This window comes from Calonectris borealis, chromosome 2 (assembly GCF_964195595.1).
Source record: "Calonectris borealis chromosome 2, bCalBor7.hap1.2, whole genome shotgun sequence".
Classification (NCBI taxonomy): Eukaryota; Metazoa; Chordata; class Aves; order Procellariiformes; family Procellariidae; genus Calonectris; species Calonectris borealis.
In genome coordinates this window covers 26,072,552-26,097,897 of record NC_134313.1, presented here as the reverse complement: position 1 = coordinate 26,097,897, position 25,346 = coordinate 26,072,552, and the positions used below count along the sequence as shown (strand labels likewise).

The following is a 25,346-nucleotide window of genomic DNA, read 5'->3' as shown; positions in this document are numbered from 1 at the left end:
GAGAAAAGTTTGGAGTGCCTTTTATTTTCATTTGAGTTGGGAAAAGAGAAAAGCAGAATTGTGTCATTTGCTGCAAAATGAAAAGCCGAGCTTTTCCCAGCACTGCCTTTCGTTGTCTGCCTGTCTTAAGGATTCCATGAAACTGCAGTTCTTTGCATCGTGTATTACTGCAACAAGATAATATGGGTTACAAATCATTAGCTTAATCAAAGCAAACAAGTCCTTGTACTGTACTGTCTGGAAATTGATGCAGACACGAACCAGGCTAGTTCCAGGTTTTCTCAGATTGGCCAGTCATGTCTTTAGGTGGAAGCCACCACCAAAACTATCATCATCTCTGGAAAAAAATGAAAAGTACATGAGAGATGTATATGAACAGCACAGAAAAGGTGAATAGTTATCCTCTATAATACTATATTATAGGTAGTGCCCTATTACATTATAGAGAATAACGATCCACTTTTTATAATATACCTGGAGGATCAGAGCATCAACACTAACCAGAGAACAGACAAAACAAAAGGACACACTTCTCTGGACAACGGATAATTGAATGGAGGAAATTAGCACCACGAGGTGTTTTGGAGACCAGGATCAAACATAAATTTAAAAAGGATAGACTACCGCATGGGAGAAATATCCAGCAAAGGCTGTGGAACACATTGATATGAATGCAAGTTCCTATTCAGAAAGTCCGTAAACTGTTGGTGGCTGGACACACATACTGAAGGAAAAGACTGTTTCTCTCATTCTTTCTCACAACATTGGCTGCTACCAGAGGCAGGGTAGCAGGCTGCCTGAACTTTGGCTTTTTTCCCAGTTCAGCTGGTTTTGTGTTCTAAGTAGCACTCGTCTGCATATAGTCTAAATAGTGCTAAATAATCCAGGTAGCCAGACTCACAGTACTCTTTATAGTCAGTGGCCTTTTAGATGCAGGAATGTTCTGCATGTTATTTAAAGTGTTAGATGGAAATTACGATGCCGTCTTTCCTTTGAGCCTTTGTTTCCGTATAGTGTAAATCCGAGGCCCTCGTCCTGCAGCTGGGTGCCTGCAGCTTCCCGCTGCAGCACTTGGCCCGAGCTGAAAGGCAGTGTAAGGCAGATGGGAAGGGAAAGGGGAGAGGGAAGCTGAAGTGGCTGGGGTAGTGCTCATGGAGTCTTAGGCTTTCAGCTTTCCAGGCTAGCTACTCTCAAACGAAAGCATCTTTTAGTTGGTTTTCAGATTTAGGCCAGAGATAAGCAGGAAATATTAATGATACCAATGATGGTTATTGACTTCTTGCGTATTGTTTCTGTTCTGTGCTTTATGCTAAATGCTAATCAAATTTGCAAGCAGATGAGACGTTGCAGCAACAGCCCTTCGCTTCCAAATTGCAGAGACTCTGAAATAAGCTGAATGGGTTTGAAATTAAAAAAAAAGTTGTTAGTGTCTTTTCATTTGTATATCAGAGCAGAATTAAGGCCCTGCGTACATGTAGCATGTACAGATGTCACCAAAAGAAGTCTTCAGAAAAATACTGCTGAAGGCTGGGCAGTTGTTTTTGTAGCACTGCGGCTTTAACTGGTGCATCTTGCAGACTGACTTGGGCCCTTGCATTAATAGCAGCCCCTGCACAAACAGGCAGCAGTCTTGTAGGCTGCAGTATGTACCTACATAGACTATATTGGTTTCAAGCAAGCCATAGCGCAGTCTCATTTTGTCATCTCTGTTCACAGCCTCTATGCAGAAAGCTGCAGAAATAGATGACTACTAATGGCTAAAATCCCTAGTATTGGCAAAGCCTGAGTTAATTCTTGGGGTGTTTTTTTTTCCCCATGCTGGGGAGGTTCCTAAGCTATTTGCACAGAAGTGTCACTGCCAGCCTTGAAAATTATTAGCTCTCCAGCCACCATTACTCTGGAGCTCGTAGCTGCCAGCAGCATGAAGGAGATCAGGTCTGACAGGGCGGCTCTCGCTCCCTCGCTGTGCTGGAGTGTGAGAAGCACAGGCTGAACGTGTCAGGGCTCCGATACTCCGCTGCAGCAGCTTGTTTTCCTAGCCTGAACAATTTTAGCCCTTCTAACTTCTACCTGAGAAACAGATTTGATTGTGCAGCTAAAACTAATCGACAAGTTTTAGACATCTTATCTTGAAAACATCCCAAATTATACATGTCTTTAATTTTAAATCCCTAAGATGTGCCAAATGGGAAGCATTGAGGAAAGTTGTCTGCCTACCTCTTCCTTTACTTCCTAATTACTATGGGTACTTTTCTTGTCCACCAAAACCTGCTGGCTAGATTTTAGGGCAGATGTTAATGTGCTGTCACAATTAAAAGCACACTGGATGCTGTTGAAGCCTCCAAGTGCTCTGCATTTATGTCTTTTATTTCAGGACACTTGGGGGAAAGCAGGGATCATCACACAGTTAAAATGTCATTTGCTTTTTTCTTCCTCTCCATGCAGCTCCTCTCTTTCGGTCAGACAAGTAGCTCCCAGGGAATCTATTAATGGTAAAACAATTTCGAGACATGGTGCAGTGTTTTTGAGAACATTATCTTGGTGCCTGTAAAAACTTTTTCACTTGGTATACTCAACCTAGTAACAATTTCATTTCACTATCCCTTGGCCCAAGTAATGACTTCAGGTTTCTAATTAGAGAGCAAGTGGGCAGGGACTGTGCATGGTCCTCGGGGCCTGAGCTAAGAGAGCACTAAGAAACACTCCTGTAATAATTTAACAGGCGTGAGAGCTCCTGCCTGCCGAGCCGGCTTTCCTGCCTCTGGAAACGGGCAGGATGGCTGCTTCGCCTGTGTCTTGTGTCGGTCCTCCCCAACCGACCGTGTCTTGGCTTCATCTCCCCGAGCTGTGTGAATCATGGCTTGGACCCCTCTCTCAGCCCTCCTTACGGCTTACCTGGGCAAAAACATCTGCCTTCCTCTTTTAGGTGTAGAGCTTCCTTTCTGTGGCAAAAAAATAGGACAGTACTGAATACATGTCCCCGTCGTGGACAGCGTTATTACATGCCTTTTGCTGCTTTTCTGTGGTTGTTCTCTTTTCCTTTTTGATTTGTAGTGCATTTTAAATTCATTGAGACAGGAAAAAGTGTGATTGCTCTTTCACTGTTTCAAGAAGAGGATATTTGGCTGCCCATTCGCTAAAATAGATGGCTGTAAAGGCAGTCTAGGTGCCTCTTCTAATTCCAGATAAGCCTTGGGCTCTTGATACGCAGCACAAGACAGAATCTAATTATTGAAGTAATTATTATTGCCTCCTCTGCTACACTGTGCTTTTCCATACCCAGAGCCACCGCTGGAGTCACAGCTGTGGAGCCTGCTGGCAGCGGTGGGACGTGATGGCAGTCTGTCAGCCTGGGAACAATTTGACTGTACTTACCTGGAATGAGCTACTTATTTAAAACCTCGCTTGTCTGTTTTTTGACCCTGAAAAGAATATGTGACAGTGGAAAGTTTTCCCTTCTTCACTCAATGCATTCTGATTTCAATGGCTGCATTTCTGAAAAGGTGGTGCTTTTCTTTCACCTCTTCTGAGGAACCTGATACTAGCTAAGTTTGAGGTTGGGCTGCCCAGGACTAATAAGACCTGCTGGTTTTTCTTATGTGTCAGTCCGTGTAGGAGTGGGAAATGGAAACTATTCAACCAATTTTTTTGCACAACGATGGATCTTAAAGAGGCAAAAATCAACCTCTTTTTCTTTAATATCAAATGCCTGTCAGTTTTGAAGTGAAGATGTAAAAGTAAAGTGAGGATGTAAAAGTAAAATAAATATTGGCCAGAGCGTAAAAATTTTTCATTCAGATGTTATTTTTAGGTAAGACCTTTAATTCCAGTTTGACTCAGTAGTCATTGCAGTCCTTTTAATTTTGCAGCATGCCATTCTATTTAGCAAATGCACATTTGGTTCCTGAAAGGTTTCGAATTATATGTGGGTTAGTGTATGTATATGTGTATGTATATGTATGCGTTTGCTGTGTAAAAAAAGTCTTCAGTTTATGTATTTGAAAGGAACCGATTGTCGTATCTACTTATTTCCAATGAAACCTGAGTATTTTGAATTTTTTGATAGACTGTAAGGTTCATCTATATTCTCAGACTTCTCTTAATGATAAACATAGAATAAGAAACATTTTAATTGATTTAAGAAGTGTATATTAGTGCAGTAATCAAATGAAAGGCAGGTTGGTGAGGATGGGGATCTAAATCCATCTAATCTGAGTTTAACGCTCCAAGTGCCAGTCAAATTGGATTCTGGTTATGAAAACATTCATTTGGTGAGCCTCCTGTGAAAGGCAAGTGTAGCAATGCAGAGATTAAGATTTTTTAAAGGAATTTATTAAATTGTAGCTGCTCTCTATTAAAATAATTATAATAATTCAGTAATAATCTTGCATAGATCACATCAGTTGTTCTAGGCTGCTAATAGTTGTCATCACTGGCTCTTTTTCCCCTTTGCATTAGGCTATAGGTAGTGTTTGCATGTAACACCATAAACAGCTTTACAAGAGGGTGTTTGCTCTTCATTTCTTTGACTACCTCCAAATCGAAATGGCTTTGATTTATACAGCTGTAAACACTGCCCTAGGTTTTAGCATGGTCACAATATATCAGAAGGATGGTAGGGAGTGTTTAAACTAATAGAGGTTTGTTTACGCTGTATTGTGTAGAGTCTGGTCACTGTTATCAAATTATCTGCATTTGTTGCATCCTATGTAAAATGTTGTGCCATTTGGAGCTGCTCATGAAATTTCTGTAAAAGCTGCACTGAGCAACATGAGCGTATAATTTAAAATGGGGCCTTGGACATTTTTATTCCCCTATGGTGAAAAATACGTATTGATTTTTGATTTGTGGAATAATGTGATTGTGATGGAGATGAGCAGATGGCATCTGGAAGAGGATTTTCAAAGCTACACTCACAGCTCAGCATTCAGGGCAGCTGGATACACTGGTGTCTTGTTCTGCTTCTGTAAAGTTTCATCCAACCAGTCTTTGCTTTTTTTTTTTTTTTTTTTTAAATGGAGCCTTCACCCGTATAGATTAAATTTGAATGAGAACAAAAAAAAAACCCTCAAATTAATGAAAAAACAGCATTTTCTGTGTATGGTAATACAGAGAATGCAGTAAACCCATCTTTAAGGCAAATGCTATTTCCACTTACTGGTATGACTGAATCACTCTGTCGCTGAAAGCAAGCAGGTTAAGCTTTCAACTTAAAATGAATTGTCAGCTTCTCTTAGTGTTCTTTCTAGGCTTGTATGACTTCTGTTTCACTCTTAATATATTTGCATTTTGACAAGTCACTCACTGTGTTTGCACTGTGGCAAAACAGCTATCACAGCAACTCAAATTTACAGGTTGGAAGGATCATGCTATTAGGGACATTGCTTTGTGTACTCTGTTGTCTTCTAGGATGAGTTCTGCTGTGTGGATTAGCCAGAGCCCACATACAGTTAGTGATACACTGCAGAGTCAGAGCAGGTGTAAGGAATTTCTGTCCTTCCCTCCCTTTAATTTCTCCTTTTCTTTTCCGAATGGGGCCCCATGTAATTTCATGAAACATTAAAACAGAGAAAGATTCTGAGATTGCAGACAACAGAGTTGCAGCAGGTGTCTTCATTGTACCTTAAGTCTTTTTTTGTTGAAGTATGTTGTTTCTTTGCAGCTTCGCTGACAAAAATAAGCAACTTATTGTTTAAGAACATTGAATCGTTAGAAATGCTTATTTTCCTTCCTGCTACTTTGTGTTCACAGCCAGTGGAACAACATGATCTGTAGACCAGAATGGGGAGGATTACTACAGCTTTGTTTCAGAAATGGCTCAGAACGCCCAGATCTCAACAGCCCTGAACCTTGCAATAAGATCAGATCTGAGCTTTGTTTCAAAGACCTCTCTGTTTTTCTATTAATAATGAATTAGCTAAATATACACTGATTTGTAGATCAAATGAAAGAGGTATTTCATCACCAATATCTGGAGCATCTAACATTTATTAGGAAATAACTTATATTGGTTTAAAACTCAAGTATCCATTAATCAGAGTAACAACAGATACTTTGAAGGGTATTTTATTATTGTAGTCATAGTATTCTTCCAGCCTTGTCTAATGGTCCTACATCTAAAATCCGCTACGACCCTGAAGAGTTTGATAATCTCAATGGGGTATGACAGTAAAGAGACAGTAAAAACCATTGCTCATCCTGTCGGTGTGGTTGTATAAATGCACAGTTGCTGTTTATGTGATATAAAATATAACAGACTTGTAGTTTGCTTGGGATATGTTTTATTTACAGTAGGGTGACCATTTGTTTTTTCATAACTAGTTAAGCACTAGGATGGTCATTAACAGGCTTTGTTCACCATCTGGGCAAAAGAGAGCTCTGCTTAGTCAGGTCCTATGAATATTGGTATTTCTAGGAGCCAGCTACCTGCTGGGGAGGGCCCTACAGGAACTTTGTGATTGAACATCCAGTTGTGATCATATCTGAGAGGGGAGGTTAGAGCCCGAAGGGCAATTCGAGGGAAAGCCGCACATTTCTTTCCATCTCCAGCATCCTCTGGGAAAGCAGACCTAAAGGTTTGCATTAAATCGGATTGCGAGTTTGGCTTAGGAAATGGCTCTGTTGATTGTAAAATACATGGAAGCTTCTTGAACTGATTGAAATGTAGCTGAATGCAAACAGTTACTGCAGACAGAAATTCTGCTCAAAACCCCGATATGTGGGTCATTCTCACAGTTCCCTCTCCTCACATCTGACCTTCAAATCGTTCCAGGGGGTGCCTGTTTCCACCGAATTTCTGGAGCAGTTGGGAAGCTGTTGGCACAGGGTGGAGCAAGAGTCTACCGCTGGGCGTTAGCAGGAAGGCTTTGGCTAGCAGAGGACGGTGAAGAAAGCACTTCAATACTTTGGGTTTCTAAGCAAGTTTATAACATCAGCTACATGGTGCAGTTATGCAAAGAGTGTGGAGACGTACAGAAATGCAGATTTGGAAAGAGGTTTACATGGGTCCCAGTCTTATAAAGTGCTTCACTTGCCCCTTGGTGTGACATTTAAAGCTTAATAGCATTAAAATAAATCACATGCTCAAACTTTAACTGCTTGCTGAGCTGAGGCATAAACAAACACATGAAAAAGAATTCTAAATTAGAGAAATTGTCAATTTTGCAATGACTTTCATCTCTTTTACACAGTGTTTAAAAGAGAATGCAAAATGTAAAGGATTTATAAATCCAACAACCAATTTTAAAACTATCAACTTTTTTAAGTAGTCTCTATATAATATATGTAGCCATATACCTCATTTTAAAGAAAGCATAAATGAAATTAACTATATTAAAATATACAGAATATATACATACATATACAGACATCTAATACAGGTATATAACCCTTCTAAATTGAAATGCCCTAAGTAGGGAATCCCCTAAATAGGGATCTGTGAATCACTGAACCAGGGTGGTCACAGAGCCAAGAGAAGGGCTGCAAAGACAGAAAATACAAAACTAATGGAAGAGTCCGTGTAGCTTTTGAAGAAAGAAGTCATGCCTCACCGATCTAGCAGGGCTTTTTCAGAGGAGTTTATAACCGTTTTTGTAGTTGGAGCTGGTCAGCAAAGTACAGTTGAGTCTTCAAAAGCTCCTGGATCAAAGGCCTTTAGAGAAATAAGCTACTGTGAGATAAGAGGTATTTTCCTCTTGCAGAGTAAGACCTGATTAAAAGAAGGTAGAAATAAATTGTCAGTCTTCATAATGGAGAAAGGCTTTATTAGGCTGCCCAGCCACCTTTTTGGGGGGACTTTGGATGTTTATCAAATTCAATGTTAGCTGCAAAGGGAGTGAATAGCAAGTTGGCAAAGTTTGCTGATGACTACTTCAAATATTTCCTATCAAAACTGATGCTGACTGTGAAAATGTGCCAGTAATCTCATCGTAGAAAATGCCTAAGTAATACAACAGCCAGCGACATTTCGTTGTCAATAAATGCAGAGTAATGCAGTACATGTGCTATGCATACACGACAACAGGATCCAGATGAGTTACTTTCGAGAAGAAAGATCGGAGAATCACTGTGGATAATTGTCTGAAATTGTCAACTCAGGAACCAGGGATGGTAAAAAACAGTGTGTTTTGTGCTGCGGGGGAAGGAAGAGAGAAGGAACAGAAAGCATCACTAGGTAATGGGTTGTGGTACGCTGCAGTTGCGTCACGACTGTTCACACACTGGCGTTTGTGGGCAGTTTGGGCTTCTTGTCTCAGAAATGGTAAAAGAGAATTAGAAAAGGGAGACAAAAGGTCACCAGCAGCCTGCATCCTCAGAGGTGTTAAATAGTTTCCGTATAAGAAGGACTCTTCAGCTTGGGAAAAAGCTGCTGAGGTAGAGTGTGATAAAAATGTATTAAACCATCAATGGTATGGAGAACGTGAACAAAGAAAGGCAGGGTGCTATGAAGTTAGAACCATAATGAAATGCTTGGGCACACAGTGAGTTTTCTCAGGGAGCTGTGGTAGGGAGAGGTGTGAATAGGTTCAAAAATGGGATTAGTGAGCCTGTGGAGGATCTCTCCATCAGAGGTAGCCAGCCTACAAGTGTGGGGTCGCGTTTGGGCAGTGCTTGGCTGTTCAATACCCAGCTAGGAAGACTCACCCTTTTATTTTATTTTTTTTTAGAAGAAGAGCCTTGCTGATTTAAGACAGAGGGTGGATGAGTGGAGGAAGATCTTCCAGTGCCTTTTGCTGTTGAAGCTTCACCTGTTTGTTGGTCTTTTTTTCCAGTCAAGGGCTCTTGAGGATATTATTTTAGAGTCTAGTCAACCTGTGCTCTATGGAGTAGAACAACTTCCCTGAGACCTCATTTTACAGGATTTTATGTGAGTTTAGATTGAATCCCCAGCTGTCACCGGTCCTCTGCTGCAATGAGTGAAAGGGTAACGCGTTGCAAAAGTAACTGTGATAATCCTGAGCTGTAATTTAGTCTGTTTAGTGTATCCTGAGGATTAATTCTCAAACGCATTAAGCAAAACAAGAAATAATGCACACTTCATATTGTTTCCCTTACACTGTAGTCTCATTTAATTAGCTACTGAAACAACCAACTGAAAGCTTTCCCTCTGCCTTGTTGTTTGAATCATGAATTTTAAAGACTTTTGAGAGAATGACTCAGGAGGTGAAACAGCAGGGCTTCTGCTGTTATTTATAAGCTCTGTACTGGAAACTATTTCAGCGTCTGCAGCCATGAAACTCAGGCAACTTAGCCTGTAATTTCATCATCTGAGACTAAATGACAGGAGAACTAATGCTGTCAGCGCCCCACTAAACAGCATTAGCATTCTCCATTGCCTCTGCGTACTTGAAAAATGGGTAACGAAGTAATTGGCATTAAAGCCAGCTATCAACTACAGGTTATCCCACGAAAGAAGAGGTTAATATGTGCACCAAAATACATGCAATACATGGCTGCAATAATTGGGTTTTCATTACAGTAATAGTTCTGAAGACTGCAATTAAGCGAGGGCAGCTCACAAAACATCTGTGCAACACCTCGCACTAGCAGCCAAGCGCTCCACGGGGCTTGCAGCACCAAGGATGCTGTGGCATGGGGGGAGCCTTCCAGCCAGCCCATCCCAAACAGAACAACTGTTGCAGCAGGCTTACTGCCTGACCATTTAAGATTTGTGACTTTGCTGCGTTTTAAAAAGACACAAAATGAAAATAAAAAATAGAATTAAATTACATTCCTGTTCGTATCTTTTATCTGTTTCTTTTCCTTCGGTAGCTCTTTGACACACATCCTTCGAAGGAAGAATCATGTATCTCCCCACCTCTGCACTGCAGCGATGCTCCAGCTATGAGAAGTGAGAGGCTATTGATTCTGTTAGTGTATGGACATATGCATACTCCCACACCCTCGTTTCATAGGAACACAAAGCTGAGTTAGCACTGTGGTGTGAGGAGGGAAACGCTTCTTGTATTCAGTATTTTATACTTTCCTGGTACATAGCAGTTTTTAACGGCACAGAAGGTTGTGATGCCTCTTTTTTCCCTAATTCCAAGTACTCAGTGTAAAGGAAAAGCACATATATATTTCATCAGGTCTTGGTTTATTTCCAAGGCATTGTAGTTTCTTAGTACATTCCTGAATAGTGTCATTGGCATTAAAAAGTCCGAGATTGGAATAAATTTGATAATGAAGTAAAGGAGTTTTTCTGCTTTCTTAAGGAAAAAGCAGGAAACAATAGATGGGGAAAAAAAGCAATCTGTCTTTTGTAGCCAGGAAAATCACTGGAGAAATAAAAGTAAGTTTTCAGATCAGGTGTTTGTGTTGACATCTTACTAAAAGGAGTACCTTTGATAGTATGCAGATTTGTCTTGACAGGGAGATGAAGCTTGAACACATAGGTACTTGGAAGATTCAGGAGATACATATATAAGTTATCTTGCAAAGCCTTTCTTTTAGCTTCATAAACTTTTGGAAAAATTGAGCAAAATATCCCTTGTTAAGGCATTTCCAACTTTGCTGTTAGGAGGTAGAACAGCTTGCTCAACAGGACACTGGCCTAGGCTCGGATGTCTGGCATCTATTCCTTTCTCAGCTGCTGTGAGAAAATGAATGTGCCATTTCATCTCTGCACGCCTCTCTCATCCTGCAGTCCCTCTTGTCTGTTTAGAGTGTATGTTCTTCTTGAGCCAGAGTCTTTTTTATTTGGAGAGGTGTATCTACTGTGTAAAACAGTGGAGTGGCAATTCTGTCAGCTCCTCTAGGGAGTAGTGTAAAATGAAACCTAAAAAAGTTATACATTATTGTAATTCATTAGCATATTAACTTCACTATATATGGCAATGTACATGTAGAGGTCAGTATCCCAAAGATCTAACTGTAATATTGAAGACCCAGCACACTCAAGAGACGTTACACAAACAGTGGGGAATTTCCTGTCGTATTTGGAAGTTTCATGGAATAGTTGTGTTGTGAAGTTTACTTGAAAGTAAAGACAACTGGGAAGCCATTGATAGGGTTGTACAGCAAACGTATACTGACTTCAAGACTCACATTTGGCTTCCTTTGGCAACTAAATGCTATTTGGGATATAAAAAAGAAAAGAAAGAAAATGTAGGGAGGAATGTAATGCAAAACGTTTTACACTGAAAAAATACTCGGGAGTTACTATATGCTTTCCCCCTTGAAGATATCTGTGTATTATGGAAACAGCCTTTGTAATAATTCTGATAATCAATAACTAATTTTCCAGTCATTGTCTGCACAAATGACAATAATTTTAATGCTTAAATATCTGGCAATAGAGTTTAATCTAACTATGACTTATCACAGCAGTGCATATGAAGGCAGTAGTGCCTGACGGTGATTGACAAGAAGCAGTGGTCATCATTGACATGCTCATCATTCATTTTGTGGTTCATTCATCCTTTTACCTCAATAGCAGCATCACATCTTCTTAAGTTGGCAGGAAAAAAATGTGGCAGTTAGTTAGTTTATTAATGTGTGAAGAATTGGTGCTTAATGTGGACATGTTGTAAGGCAGGTAAATAGTCTGGTTATCAGCTAATTAATATTCACATTGTGCATTTCATGCTGAGATCAGAAGCTAGAAGGGATGGGCTGTTTTTCAGAATTGCACAACGTGTGTGTGTGGATTTTCATCAAGATACCCTTACACAGCTGATTACTGAAAATACATTGTCAGTATCAATTACCAAAGCAGCTGCTTTTACCTACCTTATGCAGTGCATCAAACCGTGTATGAAATAGCTGGTTTTGCAGACACTTATGAAATGAGTTCAAGACATGAATGAGCTCGGCTTGAAGAATTTGTTTATGGTGTGTCAGTTATAAGAAATGGCACCATGGGTTAGAGAGTCCCACAGAAGGGTTCAGATTGGCAGGCACCTCTTGCGATCATCTCGTCCAACCCCCCCTGCTCAAGCAGGGTCAGCTGCAGCAGGTTGCCCAGGACCATGCCCAGTCAGGTTTTTAATATCTCCATGGATGGAGACTCCACAGCTTCTCTGGGCAACCTGAGCCAGTGTTTGACCACTCTCTCAGCAAAAAAGTGTTTTCTGGTGTTCAGATGGAATTTCATGTGTTTTGTTTCATGGTCATTGTCTCTTGTCCTGTCAGTCAGCACTGCAGAGGAGAGGCTGGCTCCCTCTTCTTCATTCCCTCCCCCCTGGTATTTATACACATGGATAAGACACGTCCTGAGCCTTCTCTTCTCCAGGCTGAACAGTCCCAGCTCTCTCAGCCTTTCCTCATATAAAAGATGCTCCAGTCCCTTAATCATCTTAGTGGCCCTGTGCTGGGCTCCAGTAAGGAGCTCCAGATGGGTAGATGGAGAGATGCCATTTCTGGAGATGGTGGCCCAAGAGCAGTGGCACAGGAGGTGGCGTATCTAACTCCTGCTCCATGAGGTAGCCACCATCTGGGGCTAGGAAACAAGGTCCTGATGGCATGTTTGTGACGGTGCCTCGGGCAAGTCACAAACAGGACAAATGGAGAGGGTGGCAGGGATGGCAACAGCAGCAGCAAAAGGTTGACAGACAACAGTTGTTATGTTTGGTTGTTGCTTCTGGTAACAGCGACTGTAATTCACATTAACAAAACAAAAAGCAATGGACTGCTTTGGTGCAGTTTCATACCATTGTGTTATTTTTCTCACAACTGCATGACAGTGAAGCAATTCATGAAGAAACACTTGCGCTTGGTGGCAGAGCTTGGAAGATGGCAAGTCTTAAAAGAAGGTGCAGCACTTGGGGAAGGGAGAAGGGGTACATCATATTTACCCCAAGCCCCACAGTGCAATTTGGGCTTTCAAGGCATTTGGTCACAAAAGAGCATATGCTGCTTGTGCACGTTTTTAAAATTATTACATTTATGGAGTAAGTTGATCTGTTTGGCAAGTGCTGCCCTGCTCTATAACCTGAGGACAGAATCGGTTTCATCTGCAGCCTGCTCAGCGTGCAGACTCACTAATAGGTCAAGTATAAAGAAACAATCTCAGAAGGAGTCAAAAGCAGAAAACCAAAACAAAATAAAAACTCACAACCTCCACAACAAAGAAAGCAGAAAGCCCAACCTGAGGAGTTAGAGGCATTACTGAGTGTTTGCCTCTGACCCTACTTACACACCTATTTCCCACAAATGGCAAGTAAGGTGGTGCCTTGCTAGACAAGGAGAACCCTGCTTTAAGTTCCCAAAACACACATGTCGTGCTACCGAATAGCGGACTGCTTGGCCACATGCTGCTCTGGACATGAGATATATCTCTTCTGGCCCCTCCGTCAGACCCGTGCCAAGGGATCCCACCAGGCAGCTGAGGGATCACAAGTGGCACTAAACAGCTGCCATTGGGTAACTGAACTGGACCACTGTACTGAAGAGGGTTTCCTGCCACTTTGTAATGGAATGATGGATTATCTGTGTATTATCTTATTGAAGCTGTAAATGATTAATTATTTTCAGGTTTTAATTTCCAGTATTTTTGATGTATTCAAATAATAAGTACAGCATTTTTGGCAGCGGTTTTTAACATTCCCTGTTTCCATGCCACAACATCTACTACACCCAGCTAGAAGCAGTTTCTCACTGAATTCCTTATCGGCCAGCAGTGTTCCTCATGTGATTCGCATCACTGTAAATGTGAACAGACTGAAAAAGGACAATTAGAGAGGGTTGTTTGGCAACCTTTTTTCTTTATGGGTGTTCTTGCTCTGCAAACACCGGAAAGCAGCAAAGCACATAAAACGTGACAGTGGAGCACCCAGCCCATCACTCGTTTTTCTGTTTGAGTATTGGTTCCACCTAGAAATCAGAATTAAATACGTGATACATACCTACATAACACTCCCATCTGAGGATTTTTAATTACCTAATTAGACCTTTCAGACTCCTGTAAGGCTGTATACTATCCCCTTTCTAGGTGGTTAGCATGGAGATGAGTGAATAATTTATAGCAGGTCTACGAGACATGGCTACTCATGTGTTTTACTTGACTGCTAGCTTATGTAGCTGGCAAAAATAAACCTCCATTCATTACTGGCTGTTATTCCTGAGGGAAATGTAACAACAACATACCAACAAAAAAAAAACACCTTTAGATCACTTTTAGGTGAAAGAACAAAATGGTTAGCAATTGGGGTTTTAAAACTTGTGTCTAGGTGAATTTTTCCAGTTTCTTTCAAGCTTCTGGAAGTGGCATGTTTGGCTTCCAGGCAAATTTTGTTTGAGAAGGGTTAATAATACAGCGACTATAGAGGATCCAGTTTGGTCAACCAGCTGATGTACTTTGAAACCTCACTGTTCAAAGCATTATGCAGAGTTCTTCTCTCCCTGCCCCTGCCTTCTGTAAGATGGCTGTTTGTGCTCACAGCATTGCTTCTTGTGTTAGTTTTTTAGAAAAGGGGCTGTAGGATCCCATGGACTTTATTTAGGTAACCCAATATGACTACAGTCCACGGAGCCCCGCAAAACTTCCCTCTTCATGGTCATCCACAGGGGTTGATCTCAGTCCTGGATGCATTTACTGGCGAAAGGGCACTATTCAGTGTCTTGCCGCAGCCTGGCGACCTCTGGAAGCCATAAATACCTCCGGGCAGCTAACATCAACATGGAGGAGTCTCAAGTTTGGAGCAGGAGACATGAAAATTGCTTGCAGTCGTATCTGTGCCCCAGGGTGTTTCATGTCGAGAGGCTTGCGTGGGGCCCTCGTAAACTGTTCTTGTGCTCAAAGCCAAGAACATGGATTTTCACTTTTGTTTCTAATTACGTCGGATAAAACTGCTTTCTTTGGGTCTTTTCCTTTGTCTCAGAAGATGTTTACAGGTCACTGACTTCAGTGCTAGCAATACAAAAAAGAGACAGCACGGCCAGTTTAGGAACCCTTCAATATTCTCTCTAGTCACACACACTGATGTTTCTTGTGCAGTAATTGCTTGATGCCAAAGTCATATCATTTTCTGATTTTTAAAATCAATTTAGAGAAACAAATCTGTTTCAGCATTTCAGGGAGTTAAACATTACAAAGCAAAGGATGTTTGTCCTTGTTTTATTCATAGAGATAAAACACTACTCTGTAAATCCATAGTTACTGTGATTAGTGAAATGTCTACGACAAATTCCAGGCAACCAATCTTTGTCTTGAGTCTTATAAAAGTGTTCAAAAACTGTAATGGGTTTGCCTCAGTGGCTTAACTTGTAATGTGTCTGTAGAGCAGAAGACCATCAGTTAAAGAATTTTTCATAGTTCAACCCTTTTATGGTTTTATATATTTAAAAGAATTCAGAATCATATTTTAAAAGTGAATATGAGTTGACATAAATTCAATGCTAAAATTATTGGAACATAACTCAGCACCTGTAACCCACCCAGTGACTTCTGTGGGATTGCATTGCTTCAAGTCAGTAGCAAACAAGTCTCTTAAGAGCAAGAAGAGCCTCTTGAAATAAAATCAATCACAATACTGTATAACCATATGCTACAGAATTCGGTCTTTCTGCATATCATCTCTCTTATGAACTGATCCTCATCTTGGGTGGAATTATAAAAAGCATTACCTTTCTTTTCCTTCTCTTTAAAATAGCAGTGAAACAAGCACTCCAAGTCAGTTCCCGTTACAGCAATGGAAACATGCCTGTTAACCACAGTAAGAGCTGGACTCTGTCCTGAATGGCTATACGAATGATCAAAAGATATGTATTATAGGAATGTACAGTTATGCTGTGAGAAATTTTGCTTTCATTCTCTTCAAAGGCTTCAGGCATCTCAGGGAAACCAAGAAAAATCATAACAGTAAGTCTTATGAGCACACATGAGTTTATCAAAGCCCGCATCATCTGATACTGATTTCCACTACGTATAAATAAATATATGAATAATTTATTTGCTTCATCTTTATAATCAAACAATCCTGTTTTTTTCTTTCTTACTTGGCATGGTAGGAGTAGCCTCAATCTGTGTTTCTGCCTGGGGCCCATAGCTCTAACTCATGAATTCACAGCAGTGCTTGTTCTCTGGGTTGGATGACCAAGCGAGGAGGGGGTCCTGTTGTGCTAGATGGGAACTGTGCACCTCCTAGCCCCAATCAGCGGGCAGGCCAAGGGAATCAATGCAAAGGAATTGCAAGCAGTGAAGCAGTGTGGTGGGGGAAAATATCATGATTACTTATTTTCAAAATTTGGGGTGGAGTTCTGTTACGATGAGAGGGTTGTTGAGATTAAACCAAAGCAGATGGAGGCTGACAAAAACAGAGAAGAGGCAGAGGTAATGAACTGAGAGAGAAGAAATTTCAAGGGGACGGGGAGTCAGAGAGGATCGGTGGGGACTGGACCGGGTGGAGAATGGCCAGAGTGAAAATACCCCACTGGTGTCTCTGCTGCAGCACCCAGTGGGGCAGCATCTTCTCCTGCTCCTCTTGGCTTTGGTCTGCCTTGGGACCTTGAGTGATGCCTCACCGACATTATTTGTGCTCCCTGAGCCCACCTGGCTTGGGGAAGAGTAGTCCTTTCCCTGCCCGTGTGTCCCCAGAGGGAGTCAGTTGTTCCCGAATGGGAAGAACTGTGATTTCACCCAGCTTGCTTCTGCCCCGGCTGATGAGGACTCCTGACAGCAAGGGTACTGTAGTCCTGGGCTATCTGGGTTACCCCAGCCTATCTGGAAAACTGCTCTGAAACAGCACATCCTTGTGATGAACAGAGGCTCAAAAGGAAGCAAATTCCAAAGCTTTCCCTAGCACAAATAACAGCAAGGAGAGGATCCATGACTCAGTCGTAACCCATCATCAGAGCACCGGGGTGAAGAACGGAGGAACCGCCGCTGCCTGTGGGGTTACTGCAGGGATTTTCCTGCTTGGACTCTGGTAGTCTTAGAGGGAAATGGATGTATACTGTTGCTGAGGAAACGAGTCTCCCAGGGGAAGGTCAGCTTTTCGCCGGTGTGAATTTTTGCTGCTGCATGCTCCCTCAAGTCAATTAACCTAAAACCTACAAACTGCACATGCCACGGCTCTGTGCAGTTACTACATGGAACTTTATACAGTTGCATGTGGATTTAATCATAAACAGCCCAGGAATGGATTCAAGTTTATATTCCTCTTTAAATATTTGTATTCCTATAATGGAATATTGCCAATTTTTCTCTGTAGGTGCCAGCTTGCGTGATGACCTCAGTAAATACTTCTGGTTTCATCATTCTCAAGGGGACACGATGACAGTTCAGGATCCAAACCAGATGAATCTCTGTGCTGCTGTTTGGACTGTTGTCTCCTATGTAATTGCTGACATGGAGGAGATGTTGCCAAGGTAATAAAACAGCAAGAAAGAAGATTTCTGTTCTTCGGTAAAGATTGTGAGTCCACTAATGCATGTGGTCTACAGCTGCGGGAAATTCCATTTTTCACCCTGTTTTTGTGCATTATTATGTCTGTTTTCCTCAAAGCACATGCTCTTTTACATATTCCTGTTTCTTTTTGCTGTTTTGATATCTTCCATTTGTGATTTTCACTTAAAATTTCTTCTTTTAAGTACTTTTTAAATTTCTGATGAAGGTATGATACCTCTTTGACTATGATATAATAACCATTTGTATGCAAAGTGATCCTTTGCAGCAGGAAAAATATACCAAAAAAATTTGTCGCATCAGAATAATTAATGTATTGAATGAGTGTACACGTTTATGGGTTTGTTTTCTGTCTTTCACTCTATGCATTAGAATGATGTTGTACTAATAAAACAGCCATTTCTCTTTACTCTCTTAAGATAATACTGTAGTTTCTATACAATTTTCAGGTTATAGGACAAATTACTCTTGGCTGGTTTAATGGTAATATATAGTAAAATGGTCAAATAATGGTCAAAATGCTAAAATAATAGGGCTTTTAATTATTTCATTCAGCTCCCGCTGTTAAATCTTACTAAAGATTGCTTCACACGAGACTCGTATACCAGGACGTAGAGGATAGGAAGCCAACCACAGGACTCCCAGATGTCCTGTGTTTCTTCGGGCACCTGCCCGTGGAAAGCTGTGTGTGTCTCGTACTACATCCTATATATATCTCTCTATATATATATCTATATATCTCCTAACTATACCAGTTAATAGGAAGAAAATCAACTCCATCCCAGCTGAAACCAGGACAGTGTCCTTTTCTTTCTAATGGAATACTCGCCGTAATGACATGCAGGGAATTTTGCATGGCAGTTTTTCTCTGAAATGCCATGATGTTTCAGAAATGGCATCACAGCTGTGATTTGTGACCTTCGGTAACTGCCAGTTGATATCCAAACGAAGTGTAAGAGCAGATTTTGATTCAGGCTGCTGAAGCCATTCCCAGCCGCCCCTTATTTGCGGGGATGCCCTCCCCTGCCGGAAGCCAGGCGAGAGAATGCTGGTACATGCATGCTTTGATGAAGGAATTAGTCTGGGTGATTTTATTCTTGTATACTTTTTGGGTTTTGGTTTTGTTTTTTTTTCCCTGCTCAAAGATTATGAATATTCAGATGAGTTTCAGGGGTATCTGTAGAGAAGATATAACTGGTGCTGGGGAATATTTTAAGGCATATGATTTCTGCTCATTTCTTTGTGACATGATCCTTGTTTGTGCTTTTAAATTTTACAACAAGCAAACTTACTGATGTGAATAACTGCTGCAATATAATCAACACCAAACAACTAACGTAACGAACAGCACGGAGTATTAAACCAAATGGCAGGCAGTCCCTGGTGCTGTTAATCAGTTCTGTAGCAGAGCAATAGCTGCGTGATGAGCCATTCATTTTTATAGAATTAATAACCATGATATCTGTTTACCATGATAATAGCGGGTTTACACCAAATATATTAAATATTTCAATTTACCCTCCAGATCATTTCAGGAACATAAAAGCTGCCTGGAGATGCTCTGCTCTTTCTTTTTAAAGAAACAGTATGGAAATAAAGTTAGCAAAAATTTCCTCTGCTTTCAAGGCATGATGCCCATGCTTCTTTTTTCTGATTTGCTTGACAAGAGCATAGCTGGTGGTGCTCACCACTGACAGATCCTCAGCTGTCTCTAAATCCAGCCTTTTGCCTTCACAAAATATTACTGACTGTTTCCTGAACGGCGTTCCACATCTTTTTCCCTCAAGGTATGCCACTTTGTACATCAGAGATTCAGAAGGGTTCTCCGTGAAGTTACATTTATTGTTACAAATCTTTACCTCTTCTCAGTTGGAAACAGGGTTTATTTGTCTTTTTCTCCATTGTCTAAAGTCAAACGGAGAATCTCTGGAGTCAAAAATACTCTCTGCAGAGGACAAGAACACTGCGGTATGCACGTGATGCCACAGCACATCCCAAGTTGTGCTTGTTGGCTCCTAGACTATATAAGATAGGCCGAAAAAATTAAGACCCTCACATCAACTTCAGATACACAGTTCTAGAGAGAAGCTTGGCAGAGTGGATTTTGAAAAAATGCTCAAAAATCAAAATTGCTATCTTCTTTTTATAGAAATAGTGAAATTAAAAGTATTTTAGTTTTCAAATTGAAAAACAAAGATTTTTTTACATGTAAAAACAGGTTTCGTTAAAATAAGATACTGTCTTTTTGATTCGCCCCTTCTTTTTCTATCTGTAATAGTTCTCAGATCTTAGATGGTCTCTGTGAACAGTTCAGCTGTTCACAGTGCTGTCCTGATAACCTGCCTGTTCGGATGTACCTCTCTCAAAAATTTCCATAGACAAACATATGCTCATAAATTTCTTTCCTTTCCCAGTGGGATTTTGTACCTTCTGTGCAATAGCTCATCTTTATCCCTGCTCATTGTAGCAATTATACCGTTTCAATTGGTGGCAATTAAACATATATCGGTTGGTCAATTTTCAATTCAAGAGTGCTTCTGAAGTGATCCAGGTATGCCAGCATAACTTTGCTTTCCACTGGCATGCCACCTGTGATCTTTGAGAATCTTTCTCAACTTTAGTTGAGAAAGTAATAGCAGGGGATATTATTTATATTACTATTACTGTCAGGGTCAGCTGCCATAAATCTGTGCTTTTCGTAAGTATTGTAAGATAAAGGGACCATGTGTACGTTTCCCTCCGACAAAAGAAAACACTATCAGCTTTGGACTAGATTGCTTTTTGCCTGCAAAGATCTGTGAGCTGAGAGTTGAAAAAACAGCGGTAGTATTTAAATATATGTAAAAAATTTAAATTTCCAATAAACGTTTTCCTCAAGGTATTACAAATCTCTTGCATCTGCTGAGAAGAAGGGAGGCCCCTGGGTAGCCTTCCTTTCTGCTACAACTCAAAGCTTTCAGACATACTTACAGAGGGACAAGGCCAATACATAATTCATTTACCCCACTAGACAATAGCACAAATGCTGATGAAAAGTCTCTTTTCAATACTGCATAATGTAACGTAGGTAATTTTGCCAGTAATAAAAGAAGAATTGCAGGATAGGAAACCGAGTTGGTGCTTTTGTCCTTCATGTGTCAAGACATTATTGGAGTTCCACTGTCTCTTTGAATGATTCAGTTCTATGTGATCCCACAAGATTTTTACCTCCCTTAAAATAATTAAAAACAAAGAAAGAGAGCTATTTTCTGGAACAAGAGATGAAGCGGTGCTTCTGGTGCTGCTACACTGCAAACATCTCTGGCTGTATATTTAGTTAGTATGCTTCCCCCATAACGATTTGAGACACTTCCATTTACCATGAGCAAATATCAAACTGCTCTTGATATCTATATCTGTCTCATGAAATATACATACCATCTAAATGTGCCCAAATGATTAATTTACTGCTGCGTAATGATTAGCATAAAAATCTCATCACTGCACAGGATAGAAATGTTACCGCTAATTGCTGGTTGAAGTGAACAATGTTTTCGGCATAGAAATTAATGATGCATGCATCACAGCTCACTCTTGAATGGGAAAACTCAGGACTTTCTGGAACAGAAACATCTTTTTTTTTTTCCTTCTCTTTTCTGCTAAATGATATGAGAGCCTGATCATGTATAATAGAAAGGAATATTATTTTGTGCACGGCCCATTTCATCTTTGCACCACACTTATGGAAATGTTTTAACTTACACCTTTTGTAATCTTCTGTCTACAGCAAATGCATGGAAGCACTGTGCACACGCACACCTTAGTCTCTCATGGTCATTACTTCCGGAAGCTCCAGCCCTTTTGCACAAAGGTTTGGCCAGCTACAGAGCTGTGATTCGTAGTTACAATTGTTTAATAAATATATTGCGCTAGCACCTGATTAAGGCCTTTGGGCGCCTCTCTTCTCAGTAATCCTCTTTGCCCTTGGAGGAGGGACCTCGATGACAACTTTATATCCAGCTCTGTGTTTAGCTTGCAATTTGATTTCACTTCAGGACAGATCAGCCTCCTTTAGTTTACGTTAAGTTTCTATTTTCTGGGAGGGGTTCGGTCTTTCACTCTGTCTTTCTCAGCATCTGTAATGTGATACGGATGTTAGGGACTAACCAACTGGAAAAATCCGTGTCTTTTGTGCCTTGGGGCTTAGGAACTGCAAGATGCGTTTGAGATGACTGAAGAGCAAAGCATAAGCACATGAGTGAGAGCTCCAACAGGGCCACCACTTGCCATTATCACTGGCCTGTGTTACTGGCAGGCAGAGCTTTGTGATCAATGCAGTGACTTTCCATCACTAGTCTTGATTTTCTATATAACTACATGACCATAAAAATTCGAGCAAGGTAACGCTGAGGCAGGTGCTGTGGCTTCAAGTACCGATGTTTTACTCTGCTTTGCTGGGTGAGTTGAGTCTCGCTACCTAAACCTACCTCAGTTTCACTGTTAAATGTTGGTAGTGGTGTTTGGTGCTTGTGTTTGGTGTAGCCTGATTTAACAACACTGTGTTAAAATACATGATGTGTGTAAAATGTAAGTTCATAGCAGAGGTGAGGAGAGGAATAAGAAGTTAACGCCTTTTAGCTGCATGAGAATTCATCTGTAAAATGTGTCTTTTAGTAATTGCTGTTTGCATTTACATTACTTGCATTTTTCGCATTTGCATTACTATTTGCATTTACTATTTGTCATGACAAAAAAAAAATACTCCTCCTCCAGATACTGCCATTTCAAAATAGAATTTGGACGTTAGGCATATCCATTTTGAACTAACGGTACTTTGCATCCAGGAATGATGTGGGAGAATTATGTATGCGAAGTGGTCGCACACAATGCCATCTATATATATCATTTCGCAGCTTTGGACTGTCACACACATGCTAAGTCTCTTTCACAAAATCAGTGGCCATCCAGTGGGGCAGTACAGGAAAAGAGAATAGGTCAAATGGTTTTCCAAAAGCCATGCAGCCAATCAGTCCTAAGGTTAATTTTAGGATACAGAAGTTCCTACCTCAGCCAAACTGTGCTGCCCATAAATGAGTTGCTACTTTTTTTTTATACCACTGAGATAATTTTGAAGCTGAAGTGTAAAATTTTGTGCAGAAGTGACATTTTTGACTGAGCATATGCAATGCTCTGGACTGCAAATTCAAGAAAGAGAAATGAGAAAATAATTTTTGTGTTTTCTCTCAGTTAACCAAGTTAGTGATTTCTGGAAGGAAAACAAGTAGGCTTACACCATTTATATTAACCTTAAAACATGTTAATACATACCTACACACATTTCTGTCTCTGTATAATACAGAAAAGCTTTCTTAGCCTGAAGATTGCTTCATTTCTGCTTTTTATCAAAGCATGTACTTTATAAGCAGAAGTTGCCAAAAAAATTCTGGAGTTACAGAGTAGCAACTATATTCTTTAGCAGGAATTGAGATAATAGCTGCATGCATCTTGATAAAACTGATGTCCTGCGCGTGGACTGAATCTTTGGGAATGTCTTTGAAACTGTGATTTCACTGAGGTTCTTTGTGACTCGTGTTATAATCTCTGGAATATTTTGACCTCACTTTTGTGAATGTGATTATTCAATATGTTACTTACCCTAAATTGTCTATATCTTTTGCTTTTTCCAGGGATATTATGTCAGTGATACAGCTGCAGAGAATTCATATCATTGCCTGTACTTAAAAGCAACTTTCCCAGTTCTTTTACACTTCATCATTTTTTATTTTGCTTTGAATTTCTATCACTAAGACAGAAAGGTATCATAGCTTTTAATATGATACACAATGTAGTGGCTAATGATTGTTCAAAAGCAGATAACAAAATATCCACATTTTTTCATAAAACTGCCGTGCTGGTTTTTCTGTCACTATTATCAAGCTTTAGCTCATCAGTAAGATGAGTTTAATAAAAGGAATTACTAGAAAGTGAGTCATGAGACATTTAACCATGGAAAGTTTAACAGGCATAAATCACGGCATAGTTTCTGAATGGAAATAAAATGTTGACAGCTTTACCCCTCCAAATTGCTCATCGTAGAAGCAGAGAAAGCTATAAATATCTACAAGAAAATGCATGCCTCCCTTCAGCAGTGATTCCCAGTGCTGAGTTCTGCGTAGTAGTTATTTTAAGCCTTCATAATGTAGCCTGAACTTCTAACATGAAACATCGAGAAGCAAATAGCACACTAGTTGTTGTGAATTCCTATATGCCTTTTTTGCAATGGTAAACAGGATACAGCTCTATTGGAACTCAGCCTAGCATTAGTATTGCTGTCCCTCCAAGCAGGAGTCCCTTCTGGCTATATGGCAAGGTTATTGGAAGGGTAAGTGTGAGCAGTAGAAGAAATTACTTAAAAATTTGGTCTTGTTAGATCTTCGATGAAACGATGAAAGTGGTTTTTTTTTTTTTAATGCACAAATACCTTTAGCTTGTTAAATAGCTAAACTTAGGTTTTGGCATGTGCAGTTGTCTCCATAGGTATGAGAAGATAATAAATGAAATAATTCAGTAAACTCTGTATAAGTACCACATGTATTAAACAACAACCTATCTAAGTTACAAAAAATGAATCCATTTATCAACAGGAACAAATTTTTAAATATGAAGAGAGGATTAATTTCCAAGTTGTTAGAAGGAAGCAGAGGTGATAGAAGGAAGTGTGGACTTTTATTTTCGATTGAGCAAAATCTCATTTCAGGTGTTTCACGTCATGCGTTCGCTTGAACTCAAAAGAGAAGTTAGAGAATATGTGCATATCCTTCTCTGTTGAGCAAAATCCCAACAGTCCTTGCTGGTATCAGCAGAGGCTGCTTCGCAGGAGGCTGTCTGGGTAGGGGGTTCTCCATCCCCTACACATTCGATAATGCACTGGGTCTGCTATGTTCCCAGAACTATGTAAGCTTGAATTTATGGGGTGAGGAGCAGAAGCATTTGTTAGGAATGTTCTGCAAGAAGTGTGTGACACAGCTGTTCTTGACACCATGTCTTTGTGTGACAAACAAATAAACCAGCCATTGGTAGCTCAGCCGCTCACCTCAGCCGGGGTGGTTGCCCTGTGGTCCTGTGGAAGGGGTGATCACTCCAGGCTTTGTGTAGAGGAAGGAGAACTGAAGATCACTGACCAGACTCCAGGTGTTTGGTTGACCTCTTTCTGTACAACTAATGTAGGATTATCATGGAGAATCTTTCCGCTTATCCCCTGGGTGCAGAGGTCCTTTGCATCCATGCTCCCGTAGCACTAGAATGAGAGGAGAGATTTCATGCTTGGTGACCGTGTGGAGGTGAATACTTTTTTTTGCACTCTAAATGCTAGAAGTTCAGGAAGAGCTCAGGGTCACAGGCTCTTCTTTTTTCCTCCCAAATAGCCTGAATTATAGTTCAAACTGCAGTACTTGTGTGTCTTTTAGACTTGGATTTGCAATGGATTTGTAATATATAACATTGTCATCACACTGTGAAATCACCGAAGTCTAATACTTTTCATGTTCCATATCTCTGCATTTCAGAGCTGTGTCTAAACAAGCAGGAAGAGTAATGGCTGTCAGCGGAGTGCTTGACAATATCTTCAAAGCAGAAGAACTGAGTAAACATTTGCTATGTGCGCTCTATTAGGTGTCAACGAAAATTTCATCCCTCCCTCTCTCATCTGTGAACTGATGGATGGGGAAAATATTACTGCTCTGTGTTTCTGCAGCAGTTAGTCTTAGAGTTGCTGCTACAGTACTTCTAAATCGGTTTGAGGTGTAAGATTATATGAGACATCAGGATTTGGCAGGCTTCAGAGAAGTTGCAAATGTAGCAGCACTGTTTATTGTGCAGTGTTTATTCATCCAGTAGTAAACGATCCTTTAAAACAGAAGTATAAGAGTTTTGCACTATTTGCAGAAACATTTTGCTGACCAGCTAAAGCTTTGAAAGACCTCTGTTACTTCATTGTTGTAAACTAACAAAGTGAAATTAATTC

General features: G+C 40.4%; 1 protein-coding gene across 1 annotated transcript in view; it reads left to right on the top strand.

Moving 5' to 3' along the window:
• Positions 1–17,767, top strand: part of CPQ (carboxypeptidase Q) — a 169,845-nt gene extending 152,078 nt beyond the window's left edge. The window contains exon 8 of the mRNA XM_075144589.1: positions 17,151–17,767. Within this exon, the coding sequence (XP_075000690.1) occupies positions 17,151–17,311 (161 nt within the window). The 3' untranslated portion in view covers positions 17,312–17,767. The remainder of the gene's footprint in view (positions 1–17,150) is intronic.
• Positions 17,768–25,346: the final 7,579 nt, after the last annotated feature.